Raw genomic sequence first — 18,778 nt, 5'->3', positions numbered from 1 at the left:
AGCCACCGAACTCACAGCCCCACACACACCACACGCACAGCCCCACACACACACACGCACAGCCCCACACACACACAAGCACAGCCCACACACACACACGCACAGCCCCACACACACACACGCACAGCCCCACACACACACACGCACAGCCCCACACACACACACGCACAGCCCCACACACACACACGCACAGCCCCACACACACACACGCACAGCCCCACACACACGCACAGCCCCACACACACACACGCACAGCCCCACACACACCCACGCACAGCCCCACACACACACACAGCCCCACACACACACACAGCCCCACACACACACACGCACAGCCCCCACACACACACACCACAGCCCCACACACACACACACTCACAGCCCCACACACACACACACACTCCCCACACACACCACTCACAGCCCACACACACACACGCACAGCCCCACACACACACACGCACAGCCCCCACACACACACGCACACCCCACACACACACCGCACAGCCCCCACCACACACCACAGCCCCACACACACAGCGTCAGCCCCACACACACACACAGCCCACACACACACACTCACAGCCCCACACACACAGCGTCAGCCCCACACACCACCACTCACGCCCCACACACACACGCACAGCCCACACACCAACCACAGCCCCCACACCCACACGCACAGCCCCACACACACACGCACAGCCCCACACACACACACCACATCCCCACACACACACACACGCACAGCCCCACACACACACACTCACACCCCACACACACCACACACACCACCCCCACACACACACGCACAGCCCACACACACACACGCACACTCACAGCCCCACACACACACACACACTCACAGCCCCACACACACACACACACACTCACAGCCCCACACACACACACGCACAGCCCCACACACACACACACACAGCCCCACACACACACACACACCCCCCCCCCCACCCCCACCCACCCCCTGCCTGACACACTCACACAAGCAGCCACACACACACACACACACACACATACACACACAGGCACCCCGCCCCCCCCCACCACACCCCCCCCCCCCTCACACACCACCCCCCCCCCGCACACACCCCCCCCCCACGCACACACCCCCCCCCACCACCAGACCCCCCCACACAACCCCCCACCACACAGACCCCCCCCCCACGCACACACACCCCCCCAACGCACACAGACCCCCCCAACGCACACAGACCCCCCCAACGCACACAGACCCCCCCCAACGCACACAGACCCCCCCAACGCACACAGACCCCCCCCCACGCACACAGACCCCCCCCCACGCACACAGACCCCCCCCCACGCACACAGACCCCCCCCCACGCACACAGACCCCCCCCCACGCACACAGACCCCCCACGCACACAGACCCACCCCACGCACACAGACCCCCCCCCCACGCACACAGACCCCCCCACGCACACAGACCCACCCCACGCACACAGAACCACCCCACGCACACAGAACCACCCCACGCACACAGAACCACCCCACGCACACAGAACCACCCCACGCACACAGACCCCCACAGCCCCACAGAGAGAGACACACAGAGACCCGCAGACCCACAGAGCCCCCAGACACACAGGCGCGGCCCTACACACACACAGACCCCCCCCCACACACACACAGACCCCCCCACGCACACACACAGACCCCCCCATGCACACACACAGACCCCCGCACACACACAGACCCCCCCACGCACACACACAGACCCCCCCCACGCACACACAGACCCCCCCCACGCACACCACACAGACCCCCCCCACACACACACACACAGACCCCCCCCCCCACACACACACCAGACCCCCCCACACACCACACAGACCCCCCCCCCACACACACACAGACCCCCCCCCACACACACACAGACCCCCCCCACACACACACAGACCCCCCCCCACACACACACAGACCCCCCACACACACACACAGACCCCCCCCCACACACACACAGACCCCCCCACACACACACATACCCCCCCCCACACAACATACCCCCCCACACACATACCCCCCCCCCACACAAACACACATACCCCCCCACACAAACACACAGACCCCCCCACACAAACACACAGACCCCCCCACACAAACACACAGACCCCCCCCCCACACACACAGACCCCCCCCACACACACAGACCCCCCCCACACACACAGACCCCCCCCACACACACATACCCCCCCCCACCACACACAGACCCCCCCCCACACACAGGCCCCCCCCCACACAAACACACAGACCCCCCCACACAAACACACAGACCCCCCCCCCACACACAGACCCCCCCACACACACAGACCCCCCCCACACACACAGACCCCCCCCCACACACACAGACCCCCCCCACACACACAGACCCCCCCCACACACACACATCCCCCACACATAGACCCCCCCCCACACATAGACCCCCCCCACACACACAGACCCCCCCACACACACACACACCCCCCCACACACACACACACACAGACCCCCCCCCCCACACACACACAGACCCCCCCCACACACACAGACCCCCCCACACACACACAGACCCCCCCCACACAAAACACAGACCCCCCCACCACACAAACACACAGACCCCCCCACCACACACACAGACCCCCCCCCACACACAGACCCCCCCCACACACACAGACCCCCCCCCACACACACAGACCCCCCCCACACACACAGACCCCCCACACACACAGACCCCCCCACACACACACATCCCCCACACATATACCCCCCCCACACATAGACCCCCCCCACACACACACACACACAGACCCCCCCACACACACACACACACAGACCCCCCCCCCCCACACACACACACACAGACCCCCCCCCCCACACACACACACAGACCCCCCCACACACACACACAGACCCCCCCCCCACACACACACACAGACCCCCCCCCACACACACACACAGACCCCCCCACACACACACACAGACCCCCCACACACACACACACACAGACCCCCCCACACACACACAGACCCCCCCCCCCACACACACACAGACCCCCCCCACACACACACACAGACCCCCCCCACACACACACACACAGACCCCCCCACACACACACACAGACCCCCCCACACACACACACAGACCCCCCACACACCACCACAGACCCCCCCACACACACACACAGACCCCCCCACACACACACACAGACCCCCCCACACACACACCAGACCCCCCACACACACACACAGACCCCCACACACACACACACAGACCCCCCCACACACACACAGACCCCCCCCACACACACACACACAGACCCCCCCCACACACACACACAGACCCCCCCACACACACACACAGACCCCCCCCACACACACACACAGACCCCACCCACACACAGACCCACCCACCCACACACAGACCCACCCACCCACACACAGACCCACCCACCCACACACAGACCCACCCACCCACACACAGACCCACCCACCCACACACAGACCCACCCACCCCCACACAGACCCACCCACCCCCACACAGACCCACACACACACAGACCCACACACACACAGACCCACACACACACACACACATAGGCACAGCCCCACACAGGCACTGCACGACACATCATCTGCCTGACCTCCTTCACACATCCCAACTGTTGCTCTGCTTTGCTCTCACTTGGGTGGCCGGGCCTCAAGCATCGAGAACCATGTCTGCTCCTGGTGGCTATCTGCCTGGTGGCCTCTGTTCTTATTGTTTGGCTGCCTGCCCTCCCCCATCATGTCCCGGAGGTCACGATTTGTCCCACTGCTCCCCACTGACCAGCACCTCCTCTTTGCCTCGCTGAAGGCTTTGCAGGTTCACAGCCCGGTGTTACGTTGGACCTCAATTGTGTCTGAGGCTGCCGGATAGACAGAATGCCAGAAAGCTGGCTGCTGCTTTGCACCCTGAATCATAGATTTGCACCCTTGAATCATAGAATTCGTACAGTGCAAAAGGTGGCCATTCGGCCCATGGAGTCTGCACTGACTCTCTGAAAGTGCACCCTACCTGGGCCCACTCCCCCACCCAACCAGCCCAACTCCTGGAAACCCCATAAACTGACCTGAACACCTTTGGACACCAAGGGGAATTCAAATGGTCAATCCACCTTACCTGCACATCTTTGGACTGTGGGAGGAAACCGGAGCACCCGGTCATCAACTAGGACAATACAACATTGCTCGATATTATACATATCGGTCACACCTCAGCTTGTAAGGTACAAGGGGTTGCTTCCAAGAAAGATCTCCTGTACTTAACACTAGTACTTTTGTGCAGAAAGCCCAAAATTTAAAACACAGAGGTACTACACAAAATCATCATTCAGTTCTGAATACAGACTCACCGCTACATTGTGGCTTGGAATTCTTGATGTAGCAAACAATTACTGCAGGATCATTAGGTGCCCACAACACAAGAAAATCTGCACCCAGGACAACACAACTTTAAGCAAGGTTCTGAACTATCAAGTGAACGGCAATGGCAAGTACATGGCAGTGGATGCATCAAGGATAAAATCAGGGAAGGACACCGAGGGAGATGGTTGGAATAAAAATACTGCATCAGGAGACAGATTGATGCATATCCTACAGTCACTGCAATTTGTGGCAGCAGACAGAGGTGGTGGAACCTACTTTTGAGAACTGATATGTTTACCATAGAATTCCTACAGTGCAGGAGACCATTCGGCCCATCACGACTGCACTGACCCTCCAAGAGAGCACCCTACCGAAGCCCAATCCCTTGCCCCTTTGGACATAATAGGGGCAATTTAGCGCGGCCAATCCACCTAACCTGCACATCTTTTGACTGTGGGAGGAAACCAGTGCACCCGGAGAAAGACCCACGCAGACACAGGGAGAACATGCAAACTCCACACAGAGTTACCCAAGGTCAGAATCGAACCGAGGTCCCTGGCACTGAGGCAGCAGTGCTAACCACTGCCACCATGACGGCCTTAAATATACAGCAAGTATAAAATATGCACAAAATAAAGTATGAAGTATTAAATATATAATAAAATTGTTAAACTCTATGAAAATTAAAACATTCTTCTATCAATTAAAAAAAACCAGTGCTTACCTTTTGTAGATCACCTGTGAAATATGCAATGGCCATAGAAGGCAAAATCATGAAGAAGGCATTGTAATAAAGTAGCCCGTATTTACCCAGCTCCTAAAAAAGAAACCACAGTAATCAGTAAAATCACAAAAAAAGTGGGATCTGGGTAGTGCAGTAGAATAATAATAGCCTTTAATTTCTGAGACCAAGTTTGAATTGTATGGGAGGAGGGTTTCTTACCAACCAATTCGGAACCAAGTTCAAACACGGTCATCAATCTCAGTCCCTTCAATTAAGGATGCACAGCATAAAAACTAATTCAACACCATTCTCTACCTCACTTCTTTGATTAACATGGAAAATGGAAAAACGTCACATTTGGGCAGTACAAGATACACGCACACCCCATTGGGAGAGAAGAGTGTGATTTTGACTGCATTTGACATTGGCCGTTCGAGATAGACCACAAGACCATAATAATAATCTTTATTATTGTCAAAAGTAGGCATACATTAACACTGCAATGAAGTTACTGTGAAAATCCTCTCGTCGCCACACTCCGTCGCCTGTTCGGATACAGTGAGGGAGAATTCAGAATGACCAATTCACCTAACAAGCGCGTCTTTCAGGACTTATGGGAGGAAACCGGAGCACCCGGAAGAACCCCACCCAGACACGGGGAGAACATGCAGTCTCCACACAGACAGTGGCCCAAGCCGGGAATCGAACCTGGGACCCTGGTGCTGTGAAGCAACAATGCTAACCACTGTCTTACCGAAGACATGGGAGCAGAATTAGGTCATTCAGCCCATTGAGTCTGCTACGCCATTAAATCATGGCTGATATGTTTCCGATTCCTGTTCTCCTGCCTTCTCCCCATAACCCATGATCCCCTTATTAATCAAGAACCTATCTATCTCTGTCTTAAAGACACTTAGTGATTTGGCCTCCACAGCCTAACCGGCCTCGGTCTGAAGAAATTCCTCCTCAGCAGTGTTTTAAAGGATCGTCCCTTTAGTCTGAGATTGTGCCCCTGGTTCTAGTTTTTCCTACTCGTGGAAACATCCTGTCCATGTTCACTCTATCCAGGCCTCGCAGTATCCTGTAAGTTTCAATAAGATTCTCCCCTCATCCTTCTAAACTTCAATGAATACAGACCCTGAATTCTCAACCGTTCCTCATACGACAAGCTCTTCATTCCAGGGATCATTCCTTTGAACTGCCTTTGGACCCTTTCCAAGGCCAGCACATCCTTCTTCAGATACGGGAGCCATGCCTGCTCACAATACTCCAAATGGGATCTGACCAGAGCCGTATACAGCTTCAGAAGTACATCCCTGCTCTTGTATTCTAGCCCTCTCGACATGCGAACATTGCATTTGCTTTCCTAACTGCCGGCTGAACCTGCAGATTAACCTTGAGAATCTTGAACAAGAACTCCCAAGTCCCTTTGTGCTTCTGATTTCCTGAGCATTTCCCATTTAGAAAATAGTCTATGCCTCCATTCCTCCTTCCAAAGTGCATAACCTCACATTTTCCACGTTGTATTCCATCTGCCTCTTCTTTGCCCACTCTTCTCACCTGTCCAAGTCCTTCTGCAGCCCCCCCTGCTTCCTTAATACTACCTGTCCCTCTACATATCTTTGTATCATCTGCAAACCTAGCAACATGCCTTCAGTTCCTTCTTCCAGATCATTAATGTATATTGTAGCAATGCTACAGGAGACCTACTTGAGAGTGAAGGACCAGGTGAGACTTAAAAAGGACTGGGTTAGTCAGGTGTTTCACTCTGGATTTTACGGAAGGGCTCGAGGGGTAGCAGTAATGGTCAGCAAAAGAGTACGTTTCCAGATGGAGAATGTGGTTGCAGATCAGGGGGGTAGATATGTGATTGTGACAGGGGCGCTGGAGGAGAGGTTAGTGGCGCTGGTAAGTGTATACAGTCCCAAATGGGACGATGTGGGATTCGGGAAGGTGGTGTTTGGGGCCCATCCCTGACTTGGACACCCATGAGCTGATAGTGGGGGGGGGGGGGCGCGTTGGCTGGGCTAATGGTGGAAATGGGAGGGGTGGACCCTTGGAGGGTTCTGCACCTGAGGTTTATGCACTCTTTTTCTCAGCAGTCCATAAGGTATACTCGCGATCGACTTTTTTGTGGTGGGGAAGGCTTTGCTGGCTGGGGTTAAGGGGTTGGAATACTCGGCAATTGCAGTATCGGATCATGCTCCGCATTGGGTGGATATGGCATTGGAGAAGGGGGTAGTGCAGAGGTCGGGTGGAAATTAGATGTGGGACTTTTGGGGGACCAACAGCTCTGTGACAAAATTGAAAAGGTAATTGAGGAATATGTAGGTTTCGACTGTAAGGGTGAGGTGTCGAAGGCAGTTGTCTGGGAGGTTCTAAAGGTGGTGATGAGGGGTGAGTTTAAGACCAGAGTGGACAAAGAGGAGAGGTTGGGAGCGGCAGAGGGTAATAGATGAGATGTTGGAGGTCGATAGGAGTTATGCAGAAGATGGGGACCCAGCAAAGTTGGAAAAGAAGAAGGAACTACAGGCCGACTATCTACCAGGAAGGCGGTGCGCCAACTGAGGCGAGCAAGGGGTGCAGTTTATGAGCATGGAGATAAGACGGGTATGTTAGGTCAGCTTCGGAGGGAGGCAGCGGTAAGGGAAATTGTTCAGGTGAGGGACAGGGCAGGGAAGTTGGTGGTGGCTCCGGATCTGATTAACAAGGTCTTTGAGGAATGCTATGAGAGGTTGTACAGGTGGAGCCATCTGGGGGAGACCGGGAGATGCAGGAATTTCTAGATGGGTTGCAGTACCCGAGAGGGGGACAGGGCTACATTAGAAGGAGCGATAACGGAGCAAGAGATAAAAGATGCAATTGGGAGAATGCAGTCTGGGAAGGTGGCAGGGCCGGATGGGTTTCCGGTGAAATATTATAACAAATTCAAGGATAAGCTGACACCCCTGATGGTGGGGATGTTTGAAGAGGTGATAGGGAAGGGGATGTTACCACAAACCTTGGGGCAGGCATCGATTTCCCTGTTTCTTAAAAAAGATAAGGACCTATAGGCCCATATCACTTTTAAACGTGGACACAAAAGTATTGGCGAAGGTACTGGTGGGTACACTGGAGGAGTGCCTCCTGAAGGTGACAGGTGAAGATCAGACGGGGTTCGTGAGAGGGAGGCAGCTCTTTTCAAACGTTAGAAGACTATTGAACGTGGTTATGGCACCAGTGGAGGGGAAGGAAACAGAGATAGTCGAGGCATTGGATGCTGAGAAAGCACTTGACCGGGTAGAATGGGGGTATTTGATGGCAGTTCTGGAGTGGTTTGGGATTGGCCCAAGGTTTGTGGACTGGGTAAAGCTACTATATAAGGAGTGCCGCACAAATAACATCAGCTCGAGATACTTTTCTCTCTACTGTGGGACTAGGCAGGGATGTCCCATGTCCCCCCCCTGCTGGTTACTCTCACGATTGAGCCGTTGACCATCGCATTAAGAGGTTGGGGGGTATGGAAAGGAATAGTGCCGGGGGGGGGGGGGGGGGAGAGACACGACGACACAGAACTTAGGGTGTCCTTATGTGCTGATGACTTGCTGTTATACGTGTCGGAACCGAGTGTGTCAATAGGGGGAATATTGGAGCTGCTTCGGGTGTTTGGGTCTTTCTCAGGATACAAACTAAACCTAGACGAGTGAGAGGTGTCTCAGCCGGGGTGGGGGGGGGGGGGGGCTGCCATTCCGGAGGGCAGGGACTCACTTTAGATACCTGGGGGTCCAAGTTGCCCGGGAGTGGGGGGGGGGGGGAAAGAGTGAAAGCTGATTTGGCAAGGTGGCAGTGGCGTGCAGAGGTCTGGTGATGCCTGGGGCAAATCTTGATTGTATGCCCCAAAGCCCCACGTAAATATTTCATTAAATATCACCAAAAAAACCTATAAAAAACGTAGTTGCACCCGTTCTAGAGCTATTCACTGACCTCTTTATCTTTGTCATCTCTAAGGTATAGGACGGCTGCCTGAGGTTAAATTGCGCTGTAAGAGTTAGTCAATTTCCCCTTAGCGCTGGGATTCTAGGGATATTGTTCTCTTCTTCAGTCATTTTGCTTTGCAGCAATGGGTGAGATGTTATGTCTCGAAAATTGTGCTTCCCTCCTCTGCAACCCCCATGGAGAAGGATAAGAGCAGCAACGTCATGGAAATACTGTTATGACCCTTGTGGAAACAAACTACAAACAACCCAACTAAGACCAATATACAAGACTTCACTTTTATATTAGCAATCACACCAAAATCAACGTAAATTAAACATGAATTAACAGGAAAATTGCAATAATATGACCGATAAATTACACATAGCAGATACAAAGACATATCTCACACATTTCTCAGTCAGCCATTTCAGCACGTATCGCATTCATTTCAGCCACAATATCCTTCAAAACGTTGAACTTCTTCAAATCAAATTCCATCTTCATTTCTCTAAAGCTTTAGCACCAAGTCTCATCAAACACCGGCATTACTTCACCCAATTTCCACAAATATAATTTTCACATTTCCAGATCCCTTCTTCTTCACAAAACCCTGGTCATGTGGGGCCTGTTTTTGCACTATGCCAGTGCATAAAGGGTCCCCAAATCCAGATATAAAAGCTCTGTTCAAGATCCGAGCTCCAGCAGCTTGCAGTCAAGTAGAACATAGAACAGTACAGCACAGAACAGGCCCTTCAGCCCTCGATGTTGTGCCGAGCAATGATCACCCTACTCAAACCCACGTATCCACCCTATACCCGTAACCCAACAACCCCCCCCCCCCCCTCCCCCAACCTTACTTTTTTTAGGATACTACGGGCAATTTAGCATGGCCAATCCACCTAACCCGCACATCTTTGGACTGTGGGAGGAAACCGGAGCACCCGGAGGAAACCCACGCACACACGGGGAGGACGTGCAGACTCCGCACAGACAGTGACCCAGCCGGGAACCGAACCTGGGACCCTGGAGCTGTGAAGCATTTATGCTAACCACCATGCTACCGTGCTGCCCCTGTCTCTGAGAATCTCCCATTTATAGGACCCTGGGCTTTAAGTATAAAGGGTAAGAGGGCAAAAGTTAAGAGGCCATGATGAATCTTTATAAAATACTGGTTCTGTCCCAAATGGGTGCCCCTGGCCCAAATGTCAAATTCTGGGCACGACAGTTTAGTAAGTTAACAACTATAGAGAGGGTGCAGAGAAGAGTTTAAAAATGGATCAAAAGATAAAGATAAAGAATAAATAAAACTCACCCATGGTGGCATAGATTGCCATCGATTCGGGAGAATTCGCGCCCTTTTTGTTCACGCTCCAGCCGCCGAGTGCAAAGCCGCCTCTTCGCCAGCGCTGACCGAGGTGCGCAGGCGCGCTCCGGCCGACCGCGGTGCGCAGGCGCGCTCCGGCCGACCGCGGTGCGCAGGCGCGCTCCGGCCGACCGCGGTGCGCAGGCGCGCTCCGGCCGACCGCGGTGCGCAGGCGCGCTCCGGCCGACCGCGGTGCGCAGGCGCGCTCCGGCCGACCGCGGTGCGCAGGCGCGCTCCGGCCGACCGCGGTGCGCAGGCGCGCTCCGGCCGACCGCGGTGCGCAGGCGCGCTCCGGCCGACCGGGTGCGCAGGCGCGCTCCGGCAGACCGGGTGTGCGCAGGCGCGCTCCGGCCGACCGCGGTGCGCAGGCGCGCTCCGGCCGACCGCGGTGCGCAGGCGCGCTCCTTTCTCTGCACGCTGCTGCCCCCATCCAATGGATGTCCGGGGCCAGCGCACCGTCGGCCCCTGCCTCTGCACGCCACTGCAAGGTGGGATGGTCTCCCTCTGTCAATGGCAGGTAAGGTACAAACGGTAAAAATGAACGTATTGCCGCGATTTCTGTTTATTTTCCAATGCCTGCCGATTTTCCTGCCAACGGCATTTTTCAGAGAGATTGAAGGAATTATTACTTTATTCATATGGGGAGGGAAGGTGGCCAGAGTTAGAAAGGTGCTGCGACAGAGGGGAAGGCAGGCAGGGGGTTTGTTTGGATCTTCCGAACCTGATGTATTATTACTGGGCGGTGAATGTGGAGAAGTTGTGGAGCTGGGTCAGAGGGGTTGATTCCCAGTGGGTCAGAATGGAGACGAGTTTGTGCAGGGGGTCAGGATTGAAGGCACTAGCAACAGCACCGCTCCCGATGGCCCCGGGGAAATACTCAGGGAGTCTGGTAATAATAGCTTCATTGAGAATTTGGAAGCAGTTTCGCCAACACTTCGGGTTGGGGGCAGGGTCAAGGGAAATGCCAATTCGGGGGAACCACAGATTTGATCCAGGGAAGTGGGATGGAAATTTTCAGAAATGGGAGGAGAAGGGGATTAAGACACTCAAAGATTTGTTTCTTAGGGGTCGGTTTGCAGGATTGAAGGAGCTGGAAGCAAAGTATGGGCTGGAGCAGGGGGAAATGTTTAGATACATGCAAGTTCGAAATTTTGCCAGAAAGGAGATAGAGTTACCCGGTGGAGCTGGCCTCCACATTGCTGGAGGAGGTGCTGACAACAGGGGGACTGGAGAAGGGGGTAGTGTCTGCGGTTTATGGAGCTATTTCGGAAGAGAAGGCACCACTGGAAGGGATCAAAGCAAAGTGGGAGAAAGAGTTGGGAGAGGATATGGAGGAGGGATTAGAGTGCGAGGTGCGCTGGAGAGTGCGCGAGGTTGGGGCTGAAGCAGCTGAAGGTGGTATACAGAGCACACCTCACGAGGGCAAGGATGAGCTGATTCTTTGAAGGAGAAGATGTGTGTGAACATTGCGGGGGGCTGATCACATTCATGTGGCCCTCGTAAGACCATATTGGGGTGTTGGACCAGCCGGGGTTGGAAACGGGTGCGGAGGCAGATGTTGTAGCCTTCGCCTCGTTGATCGTTGAAGGCGGATCCTGATGGGTTGGAGGGCAACCTCTCTACCTTGTGCCCTGGCTTGGCGGGGGGATCTGTTGGAATTCTTGACTCTTGAGAAGGTTAAGTTTGAACCGAGGGGAAGGATGGAGGGGTTCTACAATTCATGGGCATTATTCATTATGCACTTTCAAGAATTGGATAACATCGACCATTAATTGGGGGGGGGGGGACTGTGGTGACTATAGGTGATTCCTGATTCCTTTTTGTCATTTATTTATGTGAACATGCAAGCTAATGTTTGGGGTTTGGTGGGATCGTTGTTATTGATATGGGGATGGCCATATTTGTTCCTGTTTAGTGTTTATTGTTGGTGGGTATAAATTTGGGAGAAAGTGAAAAAGGAGAATAAAACTATTTTTAAAAAATTGAATGTATAGTGAGAAAAGTTGCGGTCCCAGCACAGACCCCTGAAGCACACCACTAGTCACCAGCTGCCATCCTGAAAAAGACCTCTTTATCCCCACTCTCTGCCTTCTGCCAGTCAGCCAATCCTCTATCCATGCCAGGATCTTACACTTAACACCATGGGCTCTTAAACTTATTTAACATTCTCCTATGTGGTACCTTATCAAAGACCTTCTGAAAATCTAAATAAATCACATCCATTGATTCTCCTTTGTCTAACTTTCTTGTTAGCTCCTCAAAGAACTCTTAACAGATGTCATACATGACGTCTCCTTGACGAAGCCATGCTGACTCAGTCCTATTTTATCATGCACTTCCTAGTACTCTGCAATCTCATTTTTAATATTGGACTCTAGAATCTTGTCAATGCATGAAGTCAGGCTAACCGGCCTATAATTTCCCATCTTCTGCCTCCCTCCCTTCTTAAACAGCGGTGTTACATTAGCTACTTTCCAGTCGTCAGGGACCCTCCCTGCCTCCAGCGATTCCTGAAAGATCACCACCAATGCCTCAACAATCTCCTCAGCTAGCTCCTTCAGAACCCTGGGGTGTAGTCCATCCGCTCCAATAGCAATAGCAAGGAATAGAAAGTCTTCTATTCCTCAGCACAAACATCTTTCAAACCTGAGCAGAGGAACATAGACATGAAACAATGGCAAAAGGGGTTAGCCCAGAATTTCTATCCATGGAATTCTTGGTTGCAGTTGAGCCATTAAAGCTGTGCATTGAGCAGAGATCAGGTACTTACTGACAAAAATACCAAGAATGATTTTTAGGAGCTGGTCTGTTTCAGTGCTGCATTGGTATACACTAGGAAACAGAGAGCCCAGCTACAGAAAAACTGACTTCCAGTAAAATTCTCCATATCGTAAGGAGGAGGCGGCCATTCGACCCATCGAGTCTGCACTGGCTCTTGGAAAGAGCACACGACTCATGTCCACACTCCACCCTATCCCCGCAACCCAGTAACCCCACTTAACCTTTTTTTGGACACTTAAGGGTAATTTTAGCATGGCCAATCCACCTAAACTGTACATCTTTGGACTGTGGGAGGAAACCGGAGCACCCGGAGGAAACCCACGCAGACACGGGGATAACGTGCAGGCTCCACACAGACAGTGACCCAAGCCAGGAATCGAACCTGGGACCCTGGAGCTGTGAAGCAACTGCGCTAACCATTATGCTGCCCATATCAATGGCATTCATTGCTTGTAAGTGAAGAGTACCGACTTCTATGTGGACTCGCATCAATAAAGATGAAACTGGTCAAAACGTATTCCACTCCAGGCTCAGGAAAGGGAATCTAAACTGTATTAAAACATGTATCCAAGGGGTAAATATGTAGCCCACTGACTTTACTGCACCATACAGTTTGCTTTATCAATTCAACATTCTTCAGAAGCAAAACCTGTAACCGGTTCCACAATTAAGGATTTTTAAACAAATTGCCCCTCTTTCCCCTATGAACTCCAAGGCTGCTCTGCAGAAACCACAGTAAGATTAGCAATATGTAGCATAGTTAATGTGACTAGGTTTACTTCCATGAGAAAGACATCTCACGTATGATTTGTTGTTCCAAAGCTTTAGGTCAAATCTACGTTATTTGCTATTATAATTCAGGCCTAGCCTGATGTCCTTTCTGTAGACCGATTGGTCATCTGATGACCTGGTTACAAAAGCCATCACGTATGGGCAGCGCGGGAATTACTCCCATGAGCACGAGTAGGATCTAAGCATGAAGTAGCTGCTAAAGCTAGTGAATAAACTACTCTAAGTCCTTGTTGTCTGTGATTTGGAACTACTAGTGGGCGAAATTCTCCGACCCCATGCAGGTGCCGCCGAAAGCCCGCCCCCGCCGTGGCAGAAATTCTCCGCCACCCGGGAATTGGCGGGGGCGGGAATCACCCCACGCCGATCGGTGAGCCCCCTGCGGCGATTCTCCGGTCCGCGATGGTCCGAAGTCCCGCCGCTGGGAGGCCTCACCCGCCCCCTCGGGGGAGGGGGGGCGCGCGCGCGGGGCGATCGGACCCCGGGGGGTGCCCCCACGGTGGCCAGGCCCACGTTCTGGGCCCACCGATCGGTGGGCGGGCCCGTACCGTGGGGGCACTCTTTTTCTTCCGCCGCCACCACTGCCTCCAGCATGGCGGAGGCGGAAGAGAATCCCCCAGCGCGCATGCCGCTGACGTCACCACCGGCGCATGCTCGAACCGGCGAAGGCCTTTTGGCCAGCCCTGGCGCCAAAGGCCGCTGGTGCCGGTTTTGGCGCCAGTCGGCGTGGTGCCAACCGCTCCAGCGCGGGCCTAGCCCCCAAAGGTGCGGAGAATTCCGCACCTTTGGGGAGGCCCGACGCCAGAGTGGTTGGTGCCACTCCCCTACGCCGGGACCCCCAGCCCTGCCGGGTAGGGGAGAATCCCGCCCAGTGTTAGCAGTATCCACACAAGGTCTTTGTCACATCAACCTGCTAATCTTTGATGAAAAACACTGTACATAGTAGGGAAAAGTTTGAGATATGGTGATTTAAGTAGTTTGCTTTCCAGATGGAGGGCGAAAAAAAGAGGACCCTGAAATAATTCTAAAAAAGCTTGAGAATACAAAATGAAAATCGCTTATTGTCACAAGTAGGCTTCAAGTGAAGTTACTGTGAAAAGCCCCTAGTCGCCACATTCTGGCGCCTGTCCGGGGAGGCTGGTACGGGAATTGAACCCACGCTGCTGGATGTGTTCTGCTTTACAAGCCAGCTGTTTAGCCCACTGTGCTAAACAGCCTCTAGTAAAAAATAGAATCCTTGACAGACATGCGTCCAATTCAACACACCAAAAGCGCTGAATCAATACAATTTTACACAGCCACCTGAAAACTTTGGCAAAGAAATGTACATTGGGAACTTTCACTGATTAACTAATCTGGGATTGAATAGTTTGTGGAATTCAGTGAGTTAGTCTTGTAGCCACCTGGGGTGACCACTGCCCAAACACAAAATGGAAGATTGCAAGGAATGCAGGGAAAATGGACATGCTGTAAAAAGCAAGCAGCTTGCAGAGCGCCTGTATATTTGGACTGCTGCAGAAACCAGTTTTGGCTGTTGCCGAAACCAGACAACGCTATGAAAAGAAACATAGAACATAGAACAGTACAGCACAGAACAGGCCCTTTGGCCCTCAATGTTGTGCCGAGCCATGATCACCCTACTCAAACCCACGTATCCACCCTATACCCGTAACCCAACAACCCCCCCCTTAACCTTACTTTTTATTAGGACACTACGGGCAATTTAGCATGGCCAATCCACCTAACCCGCACATCTTTGGACTGTGGGGGGAAACCGGAGCACCCGGAAGAAACCCACGCACACAGGGGGGAGGACGTGCAGACTCCACACAGACAGTGACCCAGCCGGGAATCGAACCTGGGACCCTGGAGCTGTGAAGCATTTATGCTAACCACCATGCTACCCTGCTGCCCCCTACTACCCTGCTGCCCCCAACAGTTAGCATATTAATGAGGCGATACCGGGCGATCCCCAGGCACAAAAGAAACAAGTAAACACTAATCGATACATTCAATGGAAGGCCAGACCTTTCGGCGCCAAAGAAGCCCAAAACAATAAGTCCCAATAACCGCCCCAGTGATCGAGATACTGTCCCGTTATTGGGGAATTCAAGTCAATCGATTGGGAAGAGACACAATCGATTGCGAGAGTATAGAGGGTCCGCCCAGGTGGGCGCAAGACCCTGAGAGGAGTATAAAACAGAGACCCCGACCCCAGCTCGCTCTCTCTGCCAGCCTCTCCTTGACCAGCTAGCCCCCCCAGCAGAACACCGTTGCAGCAGAAGAACCTTGTGGAGGAGGGGTCTGGACAGCAGCCGCCAACAAGTAAGTGTCACAACGCACGCTACGGGAATAGACACCCCTTTAGACCATAACTACTGGAAGCCTGCGGACCCAGGACAAAGCTAGAAGCCGTTGTTCCCTGATCCGGCAGTCTCCTTGTCCAGATAAGTATTTGGCCTATTAGTGGTAGGATTAGCCTAGTCTTATAGTTTATATGCATGATTAGTAGATTACTGTAATATAATAAACGTGTCTTGTTTGAACTTACTAATTGGTGTATGGTTATATTGCTTTGAACTTGCCCTTGAAACTTGTGGCGGTATCTTAACGATACCTGGCGACTCCAAAGCTAAGTAACGAAACAGAGCCAAATTGAGTGTTACGCACACTCACCCAGAACGAGCAACAGTCTGCAAGCAGCTGCTGCAGGAGAACAATCTAATGGTACAAACAGACTTTAATATCGGAATAAATGAACAATCAAAAAAAAAGATTTTAAGCAGGAAACAAAAATATTTGCTGTACAGGTATTGCCCTGCACCCTGCTCCAACTGCAGTGGCCAGCATACAACGTTTTGCATAGAACAAAACATTTGGGGGGGGGGGGGGGGGGGTTTGGAGGATGAGAAGATAAGGGGTGGAAAGATGTGATGAGCTTTGCACCAGCTGTATTAGTTTAATCCGTAACTCACCATACATGTAAAGATAGTTGGTCTGTTTAATTGTATATTACAAAATGCTCTGTACAGTTTCCGATGGCACACATTGTTAAATCTCATGCCACCAGGTGTTCCGACTAAACAGGGAAGATATCGACCGAGTGGTCACATGATGATGCGGCTACAAAGAAGGTGACATGTGGGAGTGCACGGGTATCCCCGGGTGCACAAGCAGAGTATAAGCGCAAAGTAGTTGCGAAGCTAGTGAAAAAACTACTACATTCCTCCTATTGCCGGTTGTTACGAAGATGTGCTATGTAGAATATTAATTTGTAAATGCCATCTGTTTGATAGTACATTGAACTTTTTGGAAGAGAACATTTTATGCGAAACAAAGATACTAGTCTGCAACAGTTATTAAGTTGCATTTGTGAAGGTCACAAGCCATTTTATAGAGAGACACGTCTCTTGTTGTCCCCATTTTATGGGGAGACAAGCTCTTAGAGAGACAATGAGTAAGAGAGACGATGGACAAGATGAGCTCCAGGCAGAAATCAGAGATAGGTCACGTGACCCAGTTCTTGGGTGTAGAATTTATTGGGCAGGATCCTCCACTTCATTGGGAGCACACTCATGCCTGTGGATTTCCCACGCCGTGGGGGTGGCCACAATGGGAAAGCCATTGGCTGGCTGCCAGGACGAAGGATCCCGTTGCCAGTAGGGGCGTGCCATGCCAGAAAACTGGTCTTGTGGGATAGAGAATCACACCCATTAGATATGAACAGTCAGAACATCCTAATTGACTAGGTTAGGATTGTTCTCGCTGGAGTTCAGAAGAATGAGGAGGTATCTCATACAGACTTATAAAATTCCAACAGGGCTAGACAGGGTAGATGCAGGGAAGATGTTCCCAATGGTAAGCATGCTCAGAACCAGGAGTCAAGAGTCTGACGATTCAGGGAAAACCATTTCGGACAGAGATGAGGAGTGATTTCTTCACCCAAAGAGTGGTGAGCCTGTGGAATTCATTACCACAGGAAGTAGTTGATGCTAAAACATTAAGTCTATTCAAGAGGTGGCTAGATATAGCACTTGGGGCGAATGGGATCAAAGGCTATGGGGAGAAAGCAGGATTAGGCTATTGAGTTGGATGATCAGCCATGATTGTGATAAATGGCAGAGCAGGCTCGAAGTGCCAAAAGACCTCCTCCTGCTCCCATTTCCAAAACCTCTCACAGTGAAGGCCACCATACTTGCAGGTATCTATGAAAGGAGATAAAAGAGGGGATGTCGCAAATTTGATCAGCGAATCAATTACAGCACCACGGAGGGATGGCATCTTAGAAGGCTCTTCAACTGAAGACGTATGGGTAGAACAGGTTAGGTGGATTGGCCATGCTAAATTGCCCGTAGTGTAAGGTTAATGGGGGGATTGTTGGGTTATGGGTATACGGGTTACGTGGGTTTAAGTAGGGTGATCATTGTTCGGCACAACATCGAGGGCCGAAGGGCCTGTTCTGTGCTGTACTGTTCTATGTTCTATGTTCTAACTTAAAAACCAAAAAGGAGCAATCACATTGTTAAGAGCGTTTTACAGGCCTCTTAACAGTCAGAGAGAAAGAGAAGAACAGATACGCAAGCAAATTTCAGAGAACTGTTATAGTGGGAGATTTAAACTTACAATATTAACTGGGGTAGCCATAGTGTAAAAGGTTTAGAGGGAGCGTAATTATTAAAATGATTTCCCCAGGAAGCAGAGGGAGAAATCGTGAAAGTAATAGAGAGCTTATTAGAGCAGGGC

At 52.1% G+C, this 18,778-nt stretch overlaps 1 protein-coding gene across 1 annotated transcript in view; it reads right to left on the bottom strand.

Moving 5' to 3' along the window:
* Window positions 1-18,778, bottom strand: part of slc35d1a (solute carrier family 35 member D1a) — a 101,074-nt gene that overhangs the window by 34,865 nt on the left and 47,431 nt on the right. The window contains exon 8 of the mRNA XM_038794440.1: window positions 5,146-5,238. Within this exon, the coding sequence (XP_038650368.1) occupies window positions 5,146-5,238 (93 nt within the window). The remainder of the gene's footprint in view (window positions 1-5,145; window positions 5,239-18,778) is intronic.

This window comes from Scyliorhinus canicula, chromosome 4 (genome assembly GCF_902713615.1).
Source record: "Scyliorhinus canicula chromosome 4, sScyCan1.1, whole genome shotgun sequence".
Taxonomy (NCBI): domain Eukaryota; kingdom Metazoa; phylum Chordata; class Chondrichthyes; order Carcharhiniformes; family Scyliorhinidae; genus Scyliorhinus; species Scyliorhinus canicula.
This window is presented reverse-complemented; position numbering and strand designations above follow the sequence as displayed.